A 16,815-nucleotide genomic window follows, 5' to 3' on the forward strand; every position below is an offset into this window, starting at 1 on the left:
ACATGCGCCACTAATATTACAAATCCCAGAATGCTTTGCTAGTGTGTTGGCCCATCAGTCTAGACCGGCGAGCGCCCCTTCCCTTTCTGTTGCAGTCGTTAGCAATTATGCTACCAGTCTCCTGGAGCAAATTTACACTTCCCCTTCCCGAAAGATGGAAAACAGTTAGCTTCCAAGACAGGTGGGAGGCAGATTATCTGTTCATTAAAGTAAAAGACAGACCTGTTTGTCGTGTGCGGAGCAATGTAGCTATAACAAATATAACATAATTGATAATTTTAAAGCCCTTTATCAACTCCTAGGCAGGGACTGTTAATAGTTTGAGGTTTGGATTTTTATTGATTTATTTCTTATTTTTTTGGGTTGTTTTGTTGTTGGCCTTTGAAAAAAGATTTACATAAAAAAGAAAGGTAGTTGGAGATAGATAAATAGAAGATAGAGAGACAGAAGAATTCATGTTATCTATTTAAATACAAAACAACAAACAAATACCACTGATGTCTTTTATCGCAAATTTGATTTCTCATGTTTATAATATTAAAGTTTGTTTATTCCAGATTCAGTCCATCCATCCATTTTCTGAGCCGCTTATCCTCACAAGGGTCAAGGGAGTGCTGGAGCCGATCCCAGCTATCATTGGGTAGGAGGCGGGGTACACCATGAACTGGTTGCCAGCCAATCGCATGGCACATATAAAAAAAATAACCATTCACACTCACATTCACACCTAGAGGCAATTTAAAGTCTTCAATTAACCTACAATGCATGTTTTTGGGATGTGGGAGGAAATCGGAGTGCCCGGAGAAAACCCACGCATGCACAGGGAGAACATGCAAACTCCACACAGGCGGAGCCGAGGATTGAACAAATTTAAGTTTGTTGTCATATGATAAACACGCTACATTTCTGCAGAGAAGGGAAACATGCACATCGCAGAGATTTTTCATTAAATATTGAGTTTGGCCCACGACGTTGTCCCAATTTTTTATTTTGGCCCACCGTGAATTTGAGTTTGTCACCCCTGCTCTAGAATGTTGTATGCCTAGACTGGCCGAGGTGTAGACTTTTTGGATTTTGACAGTCGGAGGCCTAGACTTTCTTAAAACTGGCCTGCATGGGCTGAGACTGTCAAGACCAATAATTCTCAAATCGTACCACTAGTTTTAAGTACAGTTCAGTTGTATTTAACTTTTAAAGACCAACATAATATCTTGTGAATTTGACACACCACTGAGAAAAGTATTGTTAAAAAGCCAAACAATTAATGGATAATAAAAAAAATCACAAAGTATGAGTAAGGTAAACTACTAACGATTGTGTTAGGAAGTACTTTTCATAGATAAGCAGATGATCTGTGCATTGTGCAATTGTCATTGACTGTGCATCACGCAATGCCACTAAGGTGGGCACTCTAGCGTTGTTTTTTTTTTTTTTTTTTTTTTTTTTTTTTGAGAATGTGTCGCTGGTGATAGTTTGAGTGAGGAAATAAAAAAACTGATCAAAAGAAATGTGCAGAATCTTGAAAATGACTATGTGATATCCTGATATCAGATTTATTTATTTATTTAATTTTACAGAAAACGACAAATTTACTCAGATCGGTTTGTTGTGCCACAATCAACCAATAAATTAGAAAAAAAACAGACAAAAAAATAAAAACATCTGAATCAGAATGTCCCCGTGTTATGATGGAAAAAGGCTCTTCTTCAACGAGCTGCTATAATCCTCCTCTCTTTCCCCTCGTTAGTTATTGAGCAATAAACCTATCATGTTTATTTAGTGCTTTATTTCTTTTTCATAATGTTTTCACTTATTTCTCTATTGCACTATATAATTTTTTTAACCACACACTGATTGAAAAAAGTTAAGTATAATTTAATTTGTAATGCAGCCCTATGGGGGGCACAAGCCAATGCAAACTGTAGGCCGGGGTCAAGCTCGGATAAATGTAGAGGGTTGCGTCAGGAAGGGCATCCGGCTTAAAACTTTGCCAAACAAATACGAGCGTTCATCCAATGAATTCCATACCTGATCGGTCGTGGCCCGGGTTAACAACGTGTTGTCAATCTGCAGGGCGCCGGTGGAAATTCAGCTACTGTGGGTTGAAGTCGAAGAGGTGGAAAGTGGGTTCTTCGGCAGAAAGAGAAGAGGAAAGCACAGAGCCTAGAACTGAATGTGGGGACTTTGAATGTTGGGACTATGACAGGAAAATCTCAGGAGTTGGTTGACATGATGATTAGGAGAAAGGTTGATATATTGTGTGTCCAGGAGACCAGGTGGAAAGGCATTAAGGCTAGAAGTTTAGTGGCAGGGTTATGTGCAGAGCTGTGGGAACTATAGAGGAATAAAGTTGATGAGCCACACAAGTTATGGGAAAGAGTAGTGGAGACTAGACTCAGGACAGAAGTGAGTATTTGCGAGCAACGGTATGGTTTCATACCTAGAAAGAGTACCACATTATTTGCCTTGAGGATGTTGATGGAAAAGTACAGAGGTCAGAAGGAGCTACATTGTGTCTTTGTAGATCTAGAGAAAGCCTATGACAGAGTACCCAGAGAGGAACTTTGGTACTGCATGCGGAAGTCTGGAGTGGCAGAGAAGTATGTTAGAATAATACAGGACATGTACGAGGGCAGCAGAACAGTGGTGAGGTGTGCTGTAGGTATGAAAGACGAATTTAAGGTGGAGGTGGGACTGCATCAGGGATCAACCCTGAGCCCCTTCCTGTTTGCAGTGGTGATGGATAGACTGACAGATGAGGTTAGACTGGAATCCCAGTGGACCATGATGTTTGCAGATGACATTGTGATCTGCAGTGAAAGCAGGGAGCACCTAGAGGAACAGTTAGAAAGATGGAGGCATGAACTGGAAAGCAGAGGAATGAAGATTAGCCAAAGTAAAACAGAATATATGTGCATGAATGAGAGGGGTGGTGGGGGAAGAGTGCGGCTACAGGGAGAAGAGATAGCAAGGGTGGAGAACTTTTGATACTTGGGGTCAACAGTCCAGAGCAATGGTGAGTGTGGTCAGGAAGTGAAGAAACAGGTCCAACCAGGTTGGAATGGGTGGAGGAAGGTGTCAGGTGTGTTATGTGACAGAAGAGTCTCTGCTAGGATGAAGGGCAAAGTTTATAAAACAGTGGTGAGGCCAGCAATGATGTACGGATTAGAGACAGTGGCACTGCAGAGACAACAGAGCAGAGTTGGAGGTGGCGGAAATGAAGATGTTGAGGTTCGCTCTCGGAGTGACCGAGGTTGGATAAAATTAGAAATGAGCTCATCAGAGGGACAGCCAAGGTTCGGTGTTTTGGAGACAAAGTTAGAGAGAGCAGACTTCGATGGTTTGGACACGTCCAGAGGAGAAATAGTGAGTATATTGGTAGAAGGATGATGAGGATGGCGCTGCCAGGCAAGAGAGCGAGAGGAAGACCAAAGAGAAGGTTGATGGATGTCGTGAGGGAAGACATGAGGGAATGCAGGAGATAGGTTTACATGGAAAAGGATGACGCGCTGTGGTGAACCCTAAAGGTACAAACCGAAAGGAAAAGAAGAAGTATAATTTAATTTGGGGCTGGAATGGATTAAATGCATTTCCATTCATTTCAATGGGAAAAATTTCGGATTACAAAACGTGGTCACGGAATGAATTTAATTTGTAATTTGAGGTTCCACTGTAAAACTGAACAGGCAAATGAAGCCTAATTTTCAAGTAAATCAGAACAGGTAGATGCACATTTCAAGTCAAAAAATATTTTATTTACCTTTGAGTAACATTTTGCAGCTGCATTGACCCATTCCTTTTTGACAGAAATGTCACGAAATGCTGGTTTATGCCTCAAAATCCACACTATCCGAAGCGAACATTCATTTTCACGTCCATTATTAGGATTCCCACATATTTTCCTGGCATTGACCCGCCCTGCTCCAATATTACTGGCTCCAGGACATGCGCTGCTGCACTATGATTGGCTGCTGTATCCTGATAGAACATGCTCTACTGCTTCCAGATGGAAAAGGAAGTATGCGACTTGTGTCTCCTGGACACACAATATATCAACCTTTCTCCTAATCATCATGTCAACCAACTCCCGAGATTTTCCTGTCAAAGTCCCAACATTCGAAGTCCCCACATTCAGTTCTAGGCTCTGTGCTTCTCTCTTCTCTTTCTGCCGAAGAATCCGCTTTCCACCTCTTCGACTTCGACCCACAGTAGCTGAATTTCCACCGGCGCCCTGCAGGTTGACAGCGCCGGTGGCGGACGTTGTTAACCCAGGCCACGACCGATCCGGTATGGAATTCTTTGGATGAACGCTCATATTTGTTTGGCAAAGTTTTAAGCCGGATGCCCTTCCTGACGCAACCCTCTGCATTTATCCGGGCTTGGGACCGGCCTACAGTGGCTTGTGCCCCCCATAGGGCTGCATTACAGTGTAATAATAATATTGATGATAATAATAATAAGTATGTCGTATAATGACGTGAGGATGCTCCAAGTGCTTGTGGTCGAGATTCTTCCAAGTCGTGTGCTGCATTATTTATGAGTCAGACTCGGACTCGGCTGACGATCGATGCGCCCTTCATGCAGGTCGCCCCCAGCTCAGTCATGACCAATAAGGACGCTTGCACAATTACTGCTGCTCTAATTGACTTTTATTATTTCTACTTATCTTGTTTAGGTTTAAAGGAGACGAATAGAAGGTCACTGATGGTGTAGTGGTACACTTGCCTGACTTTGGTGCGGGCAGCGTGGGTTCAGTTCCCACTCAGTGACGGTGTGAATGTGAGTGTGAATGTGCCCTGTGACTGACTGGCGACCAGTTCAGGGTGTAGTCCGCCTTTCGCCCGAAGTCATCTGGAATAGGCTCCAGCGTCCCGTGACCCTAACCAGGATAAGCGGTGTTGAAAATGGATGGATGGATGGAGACGAATAGATCGTCACAGACAAAGGCTTTCTAAAACATTAAAGTTGAGATTGTCACAGGGTTTGGCCAGTGGTGGGAAGTAACAATGTACAAATACTTTGTTACTGAATTTAAGTAGTTTGGAGTATTTATTTTTCGGACCATTTTTTTTTTTCTTTTTACTAACATACCAAAACACTGAGACTGTAGTAAATCTAGCACAGGGGTCTGCAACCGCGAATCGAAGGTTTTTGTTCCCTCTTAAAAACGCTTGCTTGGGAAAATTAATCCAGGCATGGCAGTTTATGCCACCCAAACCCCGTTTGGGGGCACTGCACTGTCTGCCCCCCCCCCCCCCCCCCCCCTTTGCACGCCACTGGATTATGGAACACAGAAGCAGACAGCGTTTTTTGGTTAGCATTTTTGTTTGGCTGCAGGTGGATAATTTAAGTTTGGCTTTAATTTCATGAATATGAGGAAGACTCAAATAGACGGCTACATTATTTGAAAGCAAGCTTCACACAAGTGTGTTTTTCAGAGTTCAAAATGTTTTTGAACATAACATAACATAAATGTTTTTGAACATAACATTTTGCCTTCTCTGTAGATGTTCACAGAGTTAAAAAAAAAAATGCAACACACTACAGTTCTTGTATACGTACAGGTAAAAAAAAAAAAAAAGAAGAAGAGAAAAATGCTGTGATCCTCACCTTATCTCGTGGACCTAAATTCTAGTTGACCATAGATTTGAAAGATTTGTCATAGAATTGGGAGACCCTTTTGTTCTCATCAACACGCAAAGCCGAGGGCTAAGGGGTAGAATTGGGATTGGCCCTTAGACTCTTCTAGGCCTGACTCTAGAGTGCCTTCATCATCATGTCGGCAGTGATGGTCTTCCACTTCCTCTGCCCGCCGCCGTCTGTGCATCCTCAAGAGGAAAAAAACTCATAAAAGTGGCAACGCCTGCCTTAATGTAAACATGGCCTTTTATTATTTTGATTCTTTTATTGTTTGCCTTTTCCCAATAGCATTCATGACAGTTTTTCTCTTCAGCACAGGCTACCTTAGCTTATCCATGTTATCTTTTCTTATTTTTAGCAAGCCAGTTTGAATTTGTACAAGTCAGTTTGAGTCTTTAAGAGTCAGTGTGAGCCTATCTGAGTTAGAGAAAAAAGATATCGGTCTATGACTAATGCAAGTCATTGAGTGTGGATCTTTACAGTGAATGTGAGTCTGTATTTGTAAGTTTAAGTACATACTAGTACTTGAGTCTGTACGAGTCTGTGTGAGTCTTGGAGAGTCGGTTTCAGTTTACACACGTCAATGTGTAGGTTTCCACATGACAATTTTGGTCTGGTACTCAAAGGAGCACCAGAGGTTGTTACTTGGTGTTCATTTTTTCCCCCCAAACCACCGACCTCATAGGTGAACTTAAAGACTTACATCACATCTGGGCAAAGTACGGTCCGTAGGCCACATCCGTCCCATCCAGTCTCTGACCGGCTCTCGTGGCATTTATGAAGTCAAAGTAAAACGTAAGTATGCGCTGCTTTTATTTTGGTGTGCACAACGGAGGGAAGAGGGGAATTTGCCCTGCCCTACATAAGAACGACTAATATTAGTGGTTTGTGCTCATAATGTCAGCACACTTTAAAACAATTATGAACACTGTAGAGATGTTTTCTGTGAATGTTAATTAAATAGTGATGTAATGTTAATACAGTATGTGTAGATTATTTTAGTGTTATTATAATTTGTGTTGTGTAATTTTTATTCCCTAATCATAACAAAATATACCATAGCTACACAAGCAGTTTATTTAACATTTATTAATACAATTAATTGCTTCATAAAAAGACTTTAAATTCTTATTCAACACAATTAAAATTAGCATTATTTATTCATTATTTTTGTGTTTCAGTCTATACAAGTCAGTTTTGTTCCTTAACAAGTCAGTTTGAGTCTTGAAGAGTCGGTTTCTTCAGGTCGTCAAGGAGTCAACGGGACCATGTGCCCCGCCCCCCACCTCCCCTGGCACACTGCCCCCTAGTGGACACGTGGCAGAGTGTTCATGCGGTAACTTTCAACCATGAAACTTTGATGATGAGAGTGCAACGTCGGCAAAACAACAGCTGACCAGCGCGCCCTGGCATTCATTATTAAGTTTGCATGTGCACGTTTGCTCAAAGGTTTGATTCCGTGAAATATGTAAACTATTGCACCACCAACACATGATGACACCACCGTGATGAGGACGACGACGATAGAGGTCAACATGGCAGCTACAAGTGATCATAAGTGATGACCTCCTAAGCGTGTGTGTGCATGTGAGTGTGTGTGTGTGCATGTACGTGTGTTTGTAAGTGTGTGTGTGTGTGTGTGTTCTCGTGTATTTATGTTGGTGTGTGAGAGTGTTTGTGCATGTGTGTGTACAGTACATGTGCGACTGTGTGTGTACGTTGAGGTAAAGCGAAAGTGAGAAACAAGAACTAGAAAGAGAGGGAGAGAAGCAGGAGGGTCGAGCGAGCCTATGGAGGTGGAGCCTGTGTGTGTGTGCGTGTGTGTATCCTTGTGTGCCTATGTGTGTGTGTGTGTGTGGGGGGGGGGAGAGGATGACAGCAGATGTGCTTGTTGCCGTGGCGGCAGAGCACAACAGCTCAAGAACGTAAAAGAATACTCGTCCATTTTCATCTTTTCTTCATCACTCCCCCTCCTCTTTTCATCCGGAAACTTCTTCTTCCTCATCATATTCATCAGCCTCCTCCTCTTCCTCGTCTTCCTGGTGTTAGAGCATCAGAAGCAGCAGAGGTAAGTAGGATGAGATGTGCTCCACATTCAGTGATGCCCAGAATAGAATGGGATGGGATAGAATAAAATAGAAGTTGAGTGGAAGCTGCAGGGGGACGACAAACAACCTCATAGACGCGAAGGGAAGTGAATTGAACACAACACGTGCTTGTGTGTGACATAATCCAGTTGTATAAATTAGTGATGAACTTTGGCGTATCTGCATTGTTTGTTAGTTTGCACACACATACAAACACACACACACACGTTATTAATATGAATATTTCACAAACACTCACACACACTTGCCTCTGCAGTTTCCACTAAGCTGAAAATGACATTTTTTGAGCACGAAAAGTTCATTGAGTCGTATCGTTTTGCCCAGGAGTCACGTTAAGTCAATACCTTCGAGCCGACTCGTATGTTCCTCTGACTCAGTCCAGGAAGAACACAGTCCAAAGTCATTTTGTTCGTGTGAATCTGTGCGCCTCAAGGAATGAGTCTATATGAGTCAGTGTGAGTCTTTTAAGATTCAGTTTGAGTCTATACAAGTAAATGTGAGTCTGTATGAGTCAAGTGTGAGTCTTTACAAGTCAGTGAATGTGAGTCTGCATTCGTTGATTTGAGTCCATATGGATCAGTTTGAGTCTTGAGACTCACACTACAAGTTAGTTTGAATCTTTATGAGTATGTTTCACTCCATACAGATGAATGGAAGTCTATACGAGTCAGTATTAGGCCCACTTCACACCAAGGGACGCGGTTGAACATGACTGAATGGTCGTGCAGTGTGCGGACTTTTGGAACAAATTTTTGATGAGTGGCCGACCGTCGGGAATTAGTTTTGCTGCGATTCGAAATTTGAATCATGTCGTAACGTCGCAGTTATAATGGCCTATCAAAAGTGCCATGTTGTATCACATGAGCTTTCACAACAAAAATTAAAATTCTGGATACGAAGCAAGATCCAGTCAGTCTCTGCCACATCATAGCAATACAGTACACACAATATATATCAGGGGTCGAACGTTTTTTGCAAACTGTCCCAACGGTTTGGTTAGATTGTTTCATTTCGGTGTGCATGTGTCCCGTTCGTACTTTTTTCTCATTTACTGTTGAGACGAAGTGTACAGTAGCACTAATGCTACCCAAGACGGCGGTGCTCACGGTTGCAGCGCTGCGCTGACTCGAGGAGTCAACTAGGCAGGACACATTTGTGTCATGCCCTTCCAGTGTTGCAGGAGCCAATCATCTTGCAGCAGGGGAAGTCTTCTAGTACTTGAGTGGGATTGATAAACACGCTGCAGCGGCATATATATATATATATATATATATACATATACAGTGGGTACGGAAGGTTTTCAGACCCCCTTACATTTTTCACTCTTTGTTATATTGCAGCCATTTGTTAAAATCATTTAAGTTATTTTTTTCCTCATTAATGTACACACAGCACCCCATATTGACAGAAAAAAAAACCAATTGTTGAAAGTTTTGCTGATTTCTTAAAAACAAACAAAAAAAAACAAAAAAATAAATATCACACAGCCATAAGTATTCAGGCCCTTTGCTGTGACACTATATATTTAACTCGGGTGCTGTCCATTTTTTCTGATCATCTTTAAAATGGTTCTACACCTTCATTGGAGTCCAGCTGTGTTTGATTGTACTGATTGGACTTGATTAAGAAAGCCACACACCTGTCTATATTAGCTGTATATAGTTCACAGTGTCAGAACAAATTTGCGACGATCAGAACCCTTCCTAGAGCTGGCCGTGCAGCCAAACTGAGCAATTGGGGAAGAAGAGACTTGGTGAAAGAGGTAAAGAAGAACCCAAAGATCACTGTGGCTGAGCTCCAGAGATGCAGTCGGGAGATGGGAGAAAGTTCTAGAAAGTCAACCATCACTGTAGCCCTCCGCCAGTCGGGGCCTTATGGCAGAGTGGCCCGACGGAAGCCTCTCCTCAGTGCAAGATGCATGAAAGCCCGCATGGACTTTGCTAAAAAAAAAAAAACACCTGAAGGGCTCCAAGATGGTGAGAAATAAGAATCTCTGCTCTGATGAGACCAAGATAGAAATTGTTAGCCTTAATTCTAAGTGGCATGTGTGGAGAAAACCAGCCACTGCTCATCACCTGTCCAATACAGTCCCAACAGTGAAGCATGGTGGTGGCAACATCTTGCTGTGGGTGTGTTTTTCAGCTGCAGGGACAGGGAGACTGGTTGCAATCGAAGAAAAGACGAATGCGGCCAAGTACAGGGATATCCTGGACGAAAACCTTCTCCAGAGTCCTCAGAACCTCAGACTGGGCCGAAGATTCACCTTCAAAAAAGACAATGACCCTAAGCACACAGCTAAAATACTTAAGGAGTGGCTTCAGAACAACTCAGTGACTCTTCTTGAATGGCCCAGCCAGCCTGACTTAAACCCAATTGAGCATCTCTGGAAAGACTTGAAAATGGCTGCCCGCCAATGTTCACCATCCAACCTGACACAACTGGAGAGTATCTGCAGGGAGGAATGGCAGATGATCCCCAAATCCAGGTGTGAAAAACTTGTTGCATCATTCCCAAAAAGAGTCATGGCTGTATTAGCTCAAAAGGGTGCTTCTACTAAATACTGAGCAAAGGGTCTGAATACTTATGGCTGTGTGATATTTCAGTTTTTCTTTTTTTAATAAATCTGCTATAATTTCAGCAATTACATTTTTTTCTGTCAATATGGGGTGCTGTGTGTACATTAATGAGGAAAAAAATGAACTTAATTGATTTTAGCAAATGGCTGCAATATAACAAAGAGTGAAAAATTTAAGGGGGTCTGAATACTTTCCGTACCCACTGTGTGTGTGTGTGTGTGTCAGTGTGTGTGTATACATGTGTGTGTGTGTATATATATATATATATATATATATATATATATATATATACTTTTCCTTTCGGCTTGTCCCGTTAGGAGTCGCCACAGCGCGTCATCCTTTTCCATGTATATATATATATATATATATATATATGGGTATGTGTGAATATATATATACATACATGGAAAAGGATGACACGCTGTGGCGACCCCTAACGGGAAAAGCCGAAAGGAAAAGAAGAATATATATATATATATATATATATTTTTTTTTTATACATATTTTTACTCACCGTACTTGTGATCATTTTGACCCTACGGTGAGATCTTGCGTGGAGCCCCAGATCGAGGGAGATTATCTGTGATCTTTTATGTCTTCCATTTTCTAATAATTGCTCCCACAGTTGATTTCTTCACACCAAGCTCCTATTGCAGATTCCGTCTTCCCAGCCTAGTGCAGGTCTACAATTTTGTTTGAAGCATGAAGAAGTTGACAGTTCTTTGGTCTTGGCCATAGTGGAGTTTGGAGTGTGACTGTTTGAGGTTGTGGACAGGTGTCTTTTATACTGATAACGAGTTCAAACAGGTACCATTAACACAGGTAACGAGTGGAGGACAGAGGAGAAGACGTTCTTAAAGAAGAAGTTGTAGCGCTGTGAGAGCCAGAAATCTTGCTTGTTTGTAGGTGACCAAATACTTATTTTCCACCATAATTTGCTAATAAATCAGACTGTGAGTTTCTTTCTAATTTTGTCTCTCATAGGTGATGTATACCTATGATGAAAATTACAGGCCTCTCTCATCTTTTTAAGTGGGAGAACTTGCACAATCGGTGGCTGACTACTTTTTTTGCCCCACTGTATATACGTACACATACACACACACACACACACATATATATATATATATATATATATATATATATATATCACCCAGTGAGGACATGCAATAACTAACCAAGAGAACCAGATAAGAGAGGACAGGATGTGGGAAAATGAACAAGGCAGTGCTACTGTCAAGTGGTGCGGTGAGATTCTTTTTTTAGTGCCTAAACCCCTGTAAGAATCTGTGAGTTGATATGTTAGTATAACCTGTGTTTTTATTAGTGATCCCAGCACAAGTAATTAAAGTCGAAAGTGTTTCTATCAAACTTATTAGTGAATGAGCACCCATGTATGATAGTCAACTCGTGTACTGAGTTGCTGAGCCGGCACATCGACGACGTGAAAGGAACCAGTGCTCCACAGCACCCGGCCTCAGCCATCAAAAACAAAAAAACAAAACAAATAAAAAAACATTATCGGCATCATGCGAAGCCCCACCTTCGCGCCAAAATGCCAACCCCCCTCCAAAACAAAAGGCCACAAGCAGTGCCTGGTTTTCTCCACACATACCACTTAGAATTAAGGCCAAAAAGTTCTCTCTTGGTCTCATCAGACCAGAAAATCTTATTTCTCACCATCTTAGAGTCTTTCCGGTGTTTTTTTTCTTAGCAAACTTCATGCAGGCTTTCATGTGTCTTGCACTGAGGAGAGGCTTCCGTCGGGCCACTCTGCCATAAAGCCCCGACTGTTGGAGGGCTGCAGTGATGGTTGACTTTCTAGCAAGAACGGGAAAAAATTCCACTTACAAAACTTCAACAATTAAGGCTTCTTTATACTCGCACGGAGCGTCAGCCTCACAGTTCTGAGGACCTGGGTTCAATCCCCGGCCCCGCCTGTGTGGTGTTTGCATGTTCTCCCCGTGCCTGCGTGGGTTTTCTCCGGGTACTCCGGTTTCCTCCCACATCCCAAAAACATGCATGAATTGGAGACTCTAAATTGCCCGTAGGCATGACTGTGAGTGCGAATGGTTGTTTGTTCCTATGTGCCCTGCGATTGGCTGGCAACCAGTTCAAGGTGTACCCCGCCTCCTGCCCGATGACAGCTGGGATAGGCTCCAGCACGTCCGCGACCCTAGTGAGCAGAAGCGGCTCAGAAAATGGATGGATGGATATACTCGCACGGGCGGTGAACCCGCTGATGTCACTGCGGCTATCCTGCGCACAGTTTACCTTTATACTCGAGCGCAAGCCACGCGTGCAGTTTTGAAAATATACTGCAGTTCTCCTCCAAGTCGGGGGTGTCGCTACGGCTGGTATTGGCTAGGACACCACAGGGTGGAGTTTCCTCTGCATTTTATGGCCAATTTCGGTAGCCGTTTTTACTTTCCTTTCCGGAACAAGGAGCAAAGCAACAACAATGGTGACCGTGGAACCCTTGTCTGCTAGAACGAAATGGACCTAGATGACCAGATGATATGTTTAATTATGCTGCAAAATCGATCAAGAAGGCGGCAGCGTAGATGGTATGCAGAACCAAGGGGAACGCTGAATACGTCATCACAGCATGTGACTAAAACGGACCAATCACGCGTGGCATCCTACGCGCAGCAACAATTTTTGCCGTGTGCGCGTCAAGTGACGCATAGGGTCCGCGCGGGCCAATGCGTCGGTCACGTGATGCAATGTGGGGACGGGAGTATAAAGAGGTATAAAGTCCCAAACGCTTATTGAGTGTTGTTAAAAGGAAAGGTGATTTAACAAAGTGGAAAACATGCCCCTGTCCCTGCTTTTTTGGAACATTTTGCAGGCATCGATTCAAAATGCAAAATTATTTTCAAAAAAACAATAGTTTGTCAGTTTAAACATTAAATGTCTTTGTTATGTATTCAATTACATATAGGTTGAAAATGATTTGCAAATCATTGTTTGGTTTTTAATTACGTTTTACACAATTTCCCAACTTCATTGGAATTGGGGTTTGTATATTGTGTTTTACAATAATACTCAAGTATAATTATAATTTACTATGTACCTGTGCAGTGTGTTGGTAGGTCTGCAAGGGTCAATTGCCAAGTGCGTGGGTGTGAGTGGCCGACTGTGATTTATTCATGAGTTTTCGTTCGGCTGCATCACTTGGTGTGCGGCGGGCCTTAGTCGCTGTGAGTCAGCGAGTATGCATCTATACGAGTCAGTGTGAGCCTATAGGAGTCAGTGTGAGTCTATTGGAGTCCATTTTGACGAGTCAGTTTGAGTCTTTAAGAGTCTTTCTTAAAGTTGTCAGTATATGTGTCAGTGTTAGTTAATGTGAGTCACTGAGTAAAAGTCAGCAAGTGCGAGTCTATTTGAGTCATACTGGGTCTTTATAGGTCAGACTCTATCTTTGAGAATAAGTGTGCCTCTTTTTGTCTTAGTTTGAGTCTGTACAGGTCAATGTGAGTCTTTTAAAGTCAGTATGAGTCTATACAACTCAGTTTCAGTCTATCCAAGTCAATGTGATTCTATACAAGTCAGATGAATCTATACGAGTCCGTTTTGACAAGTCATGTGAGACTTTGACACTTTGACTAGTCACGGTGACTCAAAATGAGTCAGTTTGTGTCTATACAAGTCAGTATGAATCTGTATGACGAATTGCTCTATTTCTTTGGTTTGTGTGACGCTTTAGGCGTCAGTGTGAATTGATGTGAGTCAGTGAGTGTGAGTCTATACGAGTTAGTGTGGGTCTTTATCAGTCAGTATGGATCCTTGCTCGTCAGTGGGTACGAATCAGGGTGAGTCCTTTTGAGTTAGTTTGAGTCTATACAAGTCGATGTGAATCAATGCAAGTCAGACTATATACGAGTCAGCGTTTCTACAGGCTTATGTATACACGTTTCTGTCTTCCACATGCTTCAGTCTTCTTCAATCTTCAGTCTACATGATTCTGTTTTCTTCAGGTCTTTGTTTTCTACAGGCATCAGTCTTCATGCGTCAGTATACGTGTTTCTGTTTTCTACATACAGTATTTCAGTCCTCTACATGTTACAGTCTATATATGTCTTCTGCATGCTTCAGTCTACATGCTTCAGTTTACATGCTCCATTCTTTTAAATGCTTGTCTTCATGCTCCTGTATACAGTACGTTTGTCTTCAGCATGCTTCAGTCTACATGTTTCTGTCATCTGCATGTGTTTCAGTCTTCTCCATGTGTCGGTCTAAATGCTTCAGTCTACATACTGTACCTCAGTCTATTACATGCGTCATTATATGCACATGCTTCTGTTTTCATGCTTCTATCTACACCTGTTTTCTTTAGGCTTCTGTCTTCTACATGCGTGTGTCTCCATGCTTGTTTTCTACATGCCTTGTCTACCTGTTTCATTCTTGTACATGCTTCAGTCTACAGGTTTCTTTCTGCTTCTGTCTACATGCTTGTCTTCATGCTCCTGCGCACGTTTCTTGTACATCAGTCTTGTACATGCTTCAATCCACGTTTCAACCTTCTACATGGTTCAGTCCACGTTTCAGTCTTCTATGTGATTAGTTTACATGTTTCAGTCTTCTACATGCTTTTATTTTCATGCTCCTGTTTACATGCTTTTGTCTTGCACATGCTTCTGTATACATGGTTCAGTGTTCTACATGCTCCTGTTCTCTACTTGCTTCTGTCTTCCTGCTTCAATGTTTGTGGTACTGTTGGACTGAGGTTAGGGTTTCAACGATCTCGCCCAACACCCCCGCAAACACATGCACGCATGCACACACACACACACACACACACACACACACACACACACACACACACACACACACACACACACACGCACAAGTCAAAAGTGTACTCATGAATTATGAATCAAACTTTCAGCCTGACTGGACTCTTCTGACTAGCTGCTCTCACATGCGCACCCTCACACACACACACACACACACACACACACAGTCTGTAATCAGATTACTGTAGATTTTTTGAGAGCCTTCCTCTTGAGGCCTGCGTCCTCTTCTTCCATGTCTCTGCTCCTTCTCACTTTATCCCTTTTTTTTCCCACCATCTGACAGAACAACCAAACATGGACGTCGAGCTGCTGCTGCTCAGCCAATGAGAACGGGGAGCAGCAACAGGAAGTTAGGACGAGCGAGGAAGAGGGCGGCGGCGGTGGCGTGGAGCTGCCTACGAAGCTGAGAAACACTTAGAAGAGGAGGAGGAGATTGTGTTGAGCTTGCAACTTTAGCAGCATCATCACAATTTTATAAGACTGCGGCGTGGCAACACAGACACACACACATTCATTGGGATCTGAACAGCAACAAACTTCTTCTTCTTCTTCACCCCGAGTGTCATCTCCATTTCCTGCAATTTGTTTTCATGACGTGACGCACACCAGTGATTGGACCCCCTCCCTCCATCCCTCCATCCATCCCTCCATCCATCCATCCATCCATCCATCCATCCATCCCTCCCTCCCTGTGCCCCTCCCCCTCATCAACATGTCAAGCCGCTGCCATGCTAAGAAGTCAGGACAGGGTCAGTGACGCACCCACTACCTAGTCCGAGTGGGTTTGAAGCAAGATGGCGGCCGGCGTGGCAACATGGCTGCCATTCGCGCGGGCGGCGGCCGTGGGATGGCTGCCGCTAGCCAAGAAGACCATGCCCAAACCTCCTGTGGACAACTCGTCCAGATCAGACGAAATCCTCTATGTCAATGTCAGCGGGGTCCGCTTTCAGGTAAGGGGCTCAAAACATAGTCCTACCCCTAAAATTAACTCTAAACATTAAGCTAACATTAAACCCTGACCGTTAAGTCTGAAACCTTCCTCTCAATCCCAAAGACAACCCTAACCTACCCCTAACCCGATATCTCATCCTAACCCCTAACTATAAAACTACCCCGAAACCTAACACCAAAGCAAAATAGAACTCATCACTATTATATACAGTATCACTGTCAGTCCTATTATACTTCCCACTTTGCACTTATTGTACAAATATTACAAATACTGTCTGTCTGTTTCTTTTTTTTTTGTTTAATATTGATATGCGAAATAAAACAAGGCAGCATGGTGACAGAGATGGTTAGCGCATGGGTGGGTAAACTACGGCCTGCGGGCCACATCTGGCCCGTGGATCATTTCAATCCGGTCCGCCAAAGATTGGTACAGAATCGCCCAAATCATATAAAAAAATAATGACTACATTCATTTGAACTTGTCCTCAAATGCCAAGTGGTTCCACCAGGTTGTTCTGTAATGCCCAGTGGTTCCACCAGATAGCGCAGTAGGTACAGTGATACATTGACTTGACTTTGGCTGTTCTGTTTTTACTCTGCTACTGCTCTGAAGCCTTCTTCAACCATGAGTGGGCCAACGGAAAGAAAAGGGGACAGTGAGTGCCGAGTGTTTAATATAGAATGGTCTACTAAATACTTTTTCACTGAAGTCCGGTCAAAGGCCGTATGTCTAATTTGTTA

General features: G+C 42.8%; 1 protein-coding gene across 1 annotated transcript in view; it reads left to right on the forward strand.

Annotated features, from left to right (window-relative positions):
• The first annotated feature begins 7,505 nt into the window (after positions 1-7,505).
• kcnd1 (potassium voltage-gated channel, Shal-related subfamily, member 1) overlaps positions 7,506-16,815 on the forward strand; it is a 42,250-nt gene continuing 32,940 nt past the window's right edge. Inside the window, exons 1-2 of the mRNA XM_061787652.1 lie at positions 7,506-7,708; positions 15,407-16,073. Of these exons, the coding sequence (XP_061643636.1) occupies positions 15,918-16,073 (156 nt within the window). The 5' untranslated portion in view covers positions 7,506-7,708; positions 15,407-15,917. The remainder of the gene's footprint in view (positions 7,709-15,406; positions 16,074-16,815) is intronic.

This window comes from Phyllopteryx taeniolatus, chromosome 1 (genome assembly GCF_024500385.1).
Source record: "Phyllopteryx taeniolatus isolate TA_2022b chromosome 1, UOR_Ptae_1.2, whole genome shotgun sequence".
Taxonomy (NCBI): domain Eukaryota; kingdom Metazoa; phylum Chordata; class Actinopteri; order Syngnathiformes; family Syngnathidae; genus Phyllopteryx; species Phyllopteryx taeniolatus.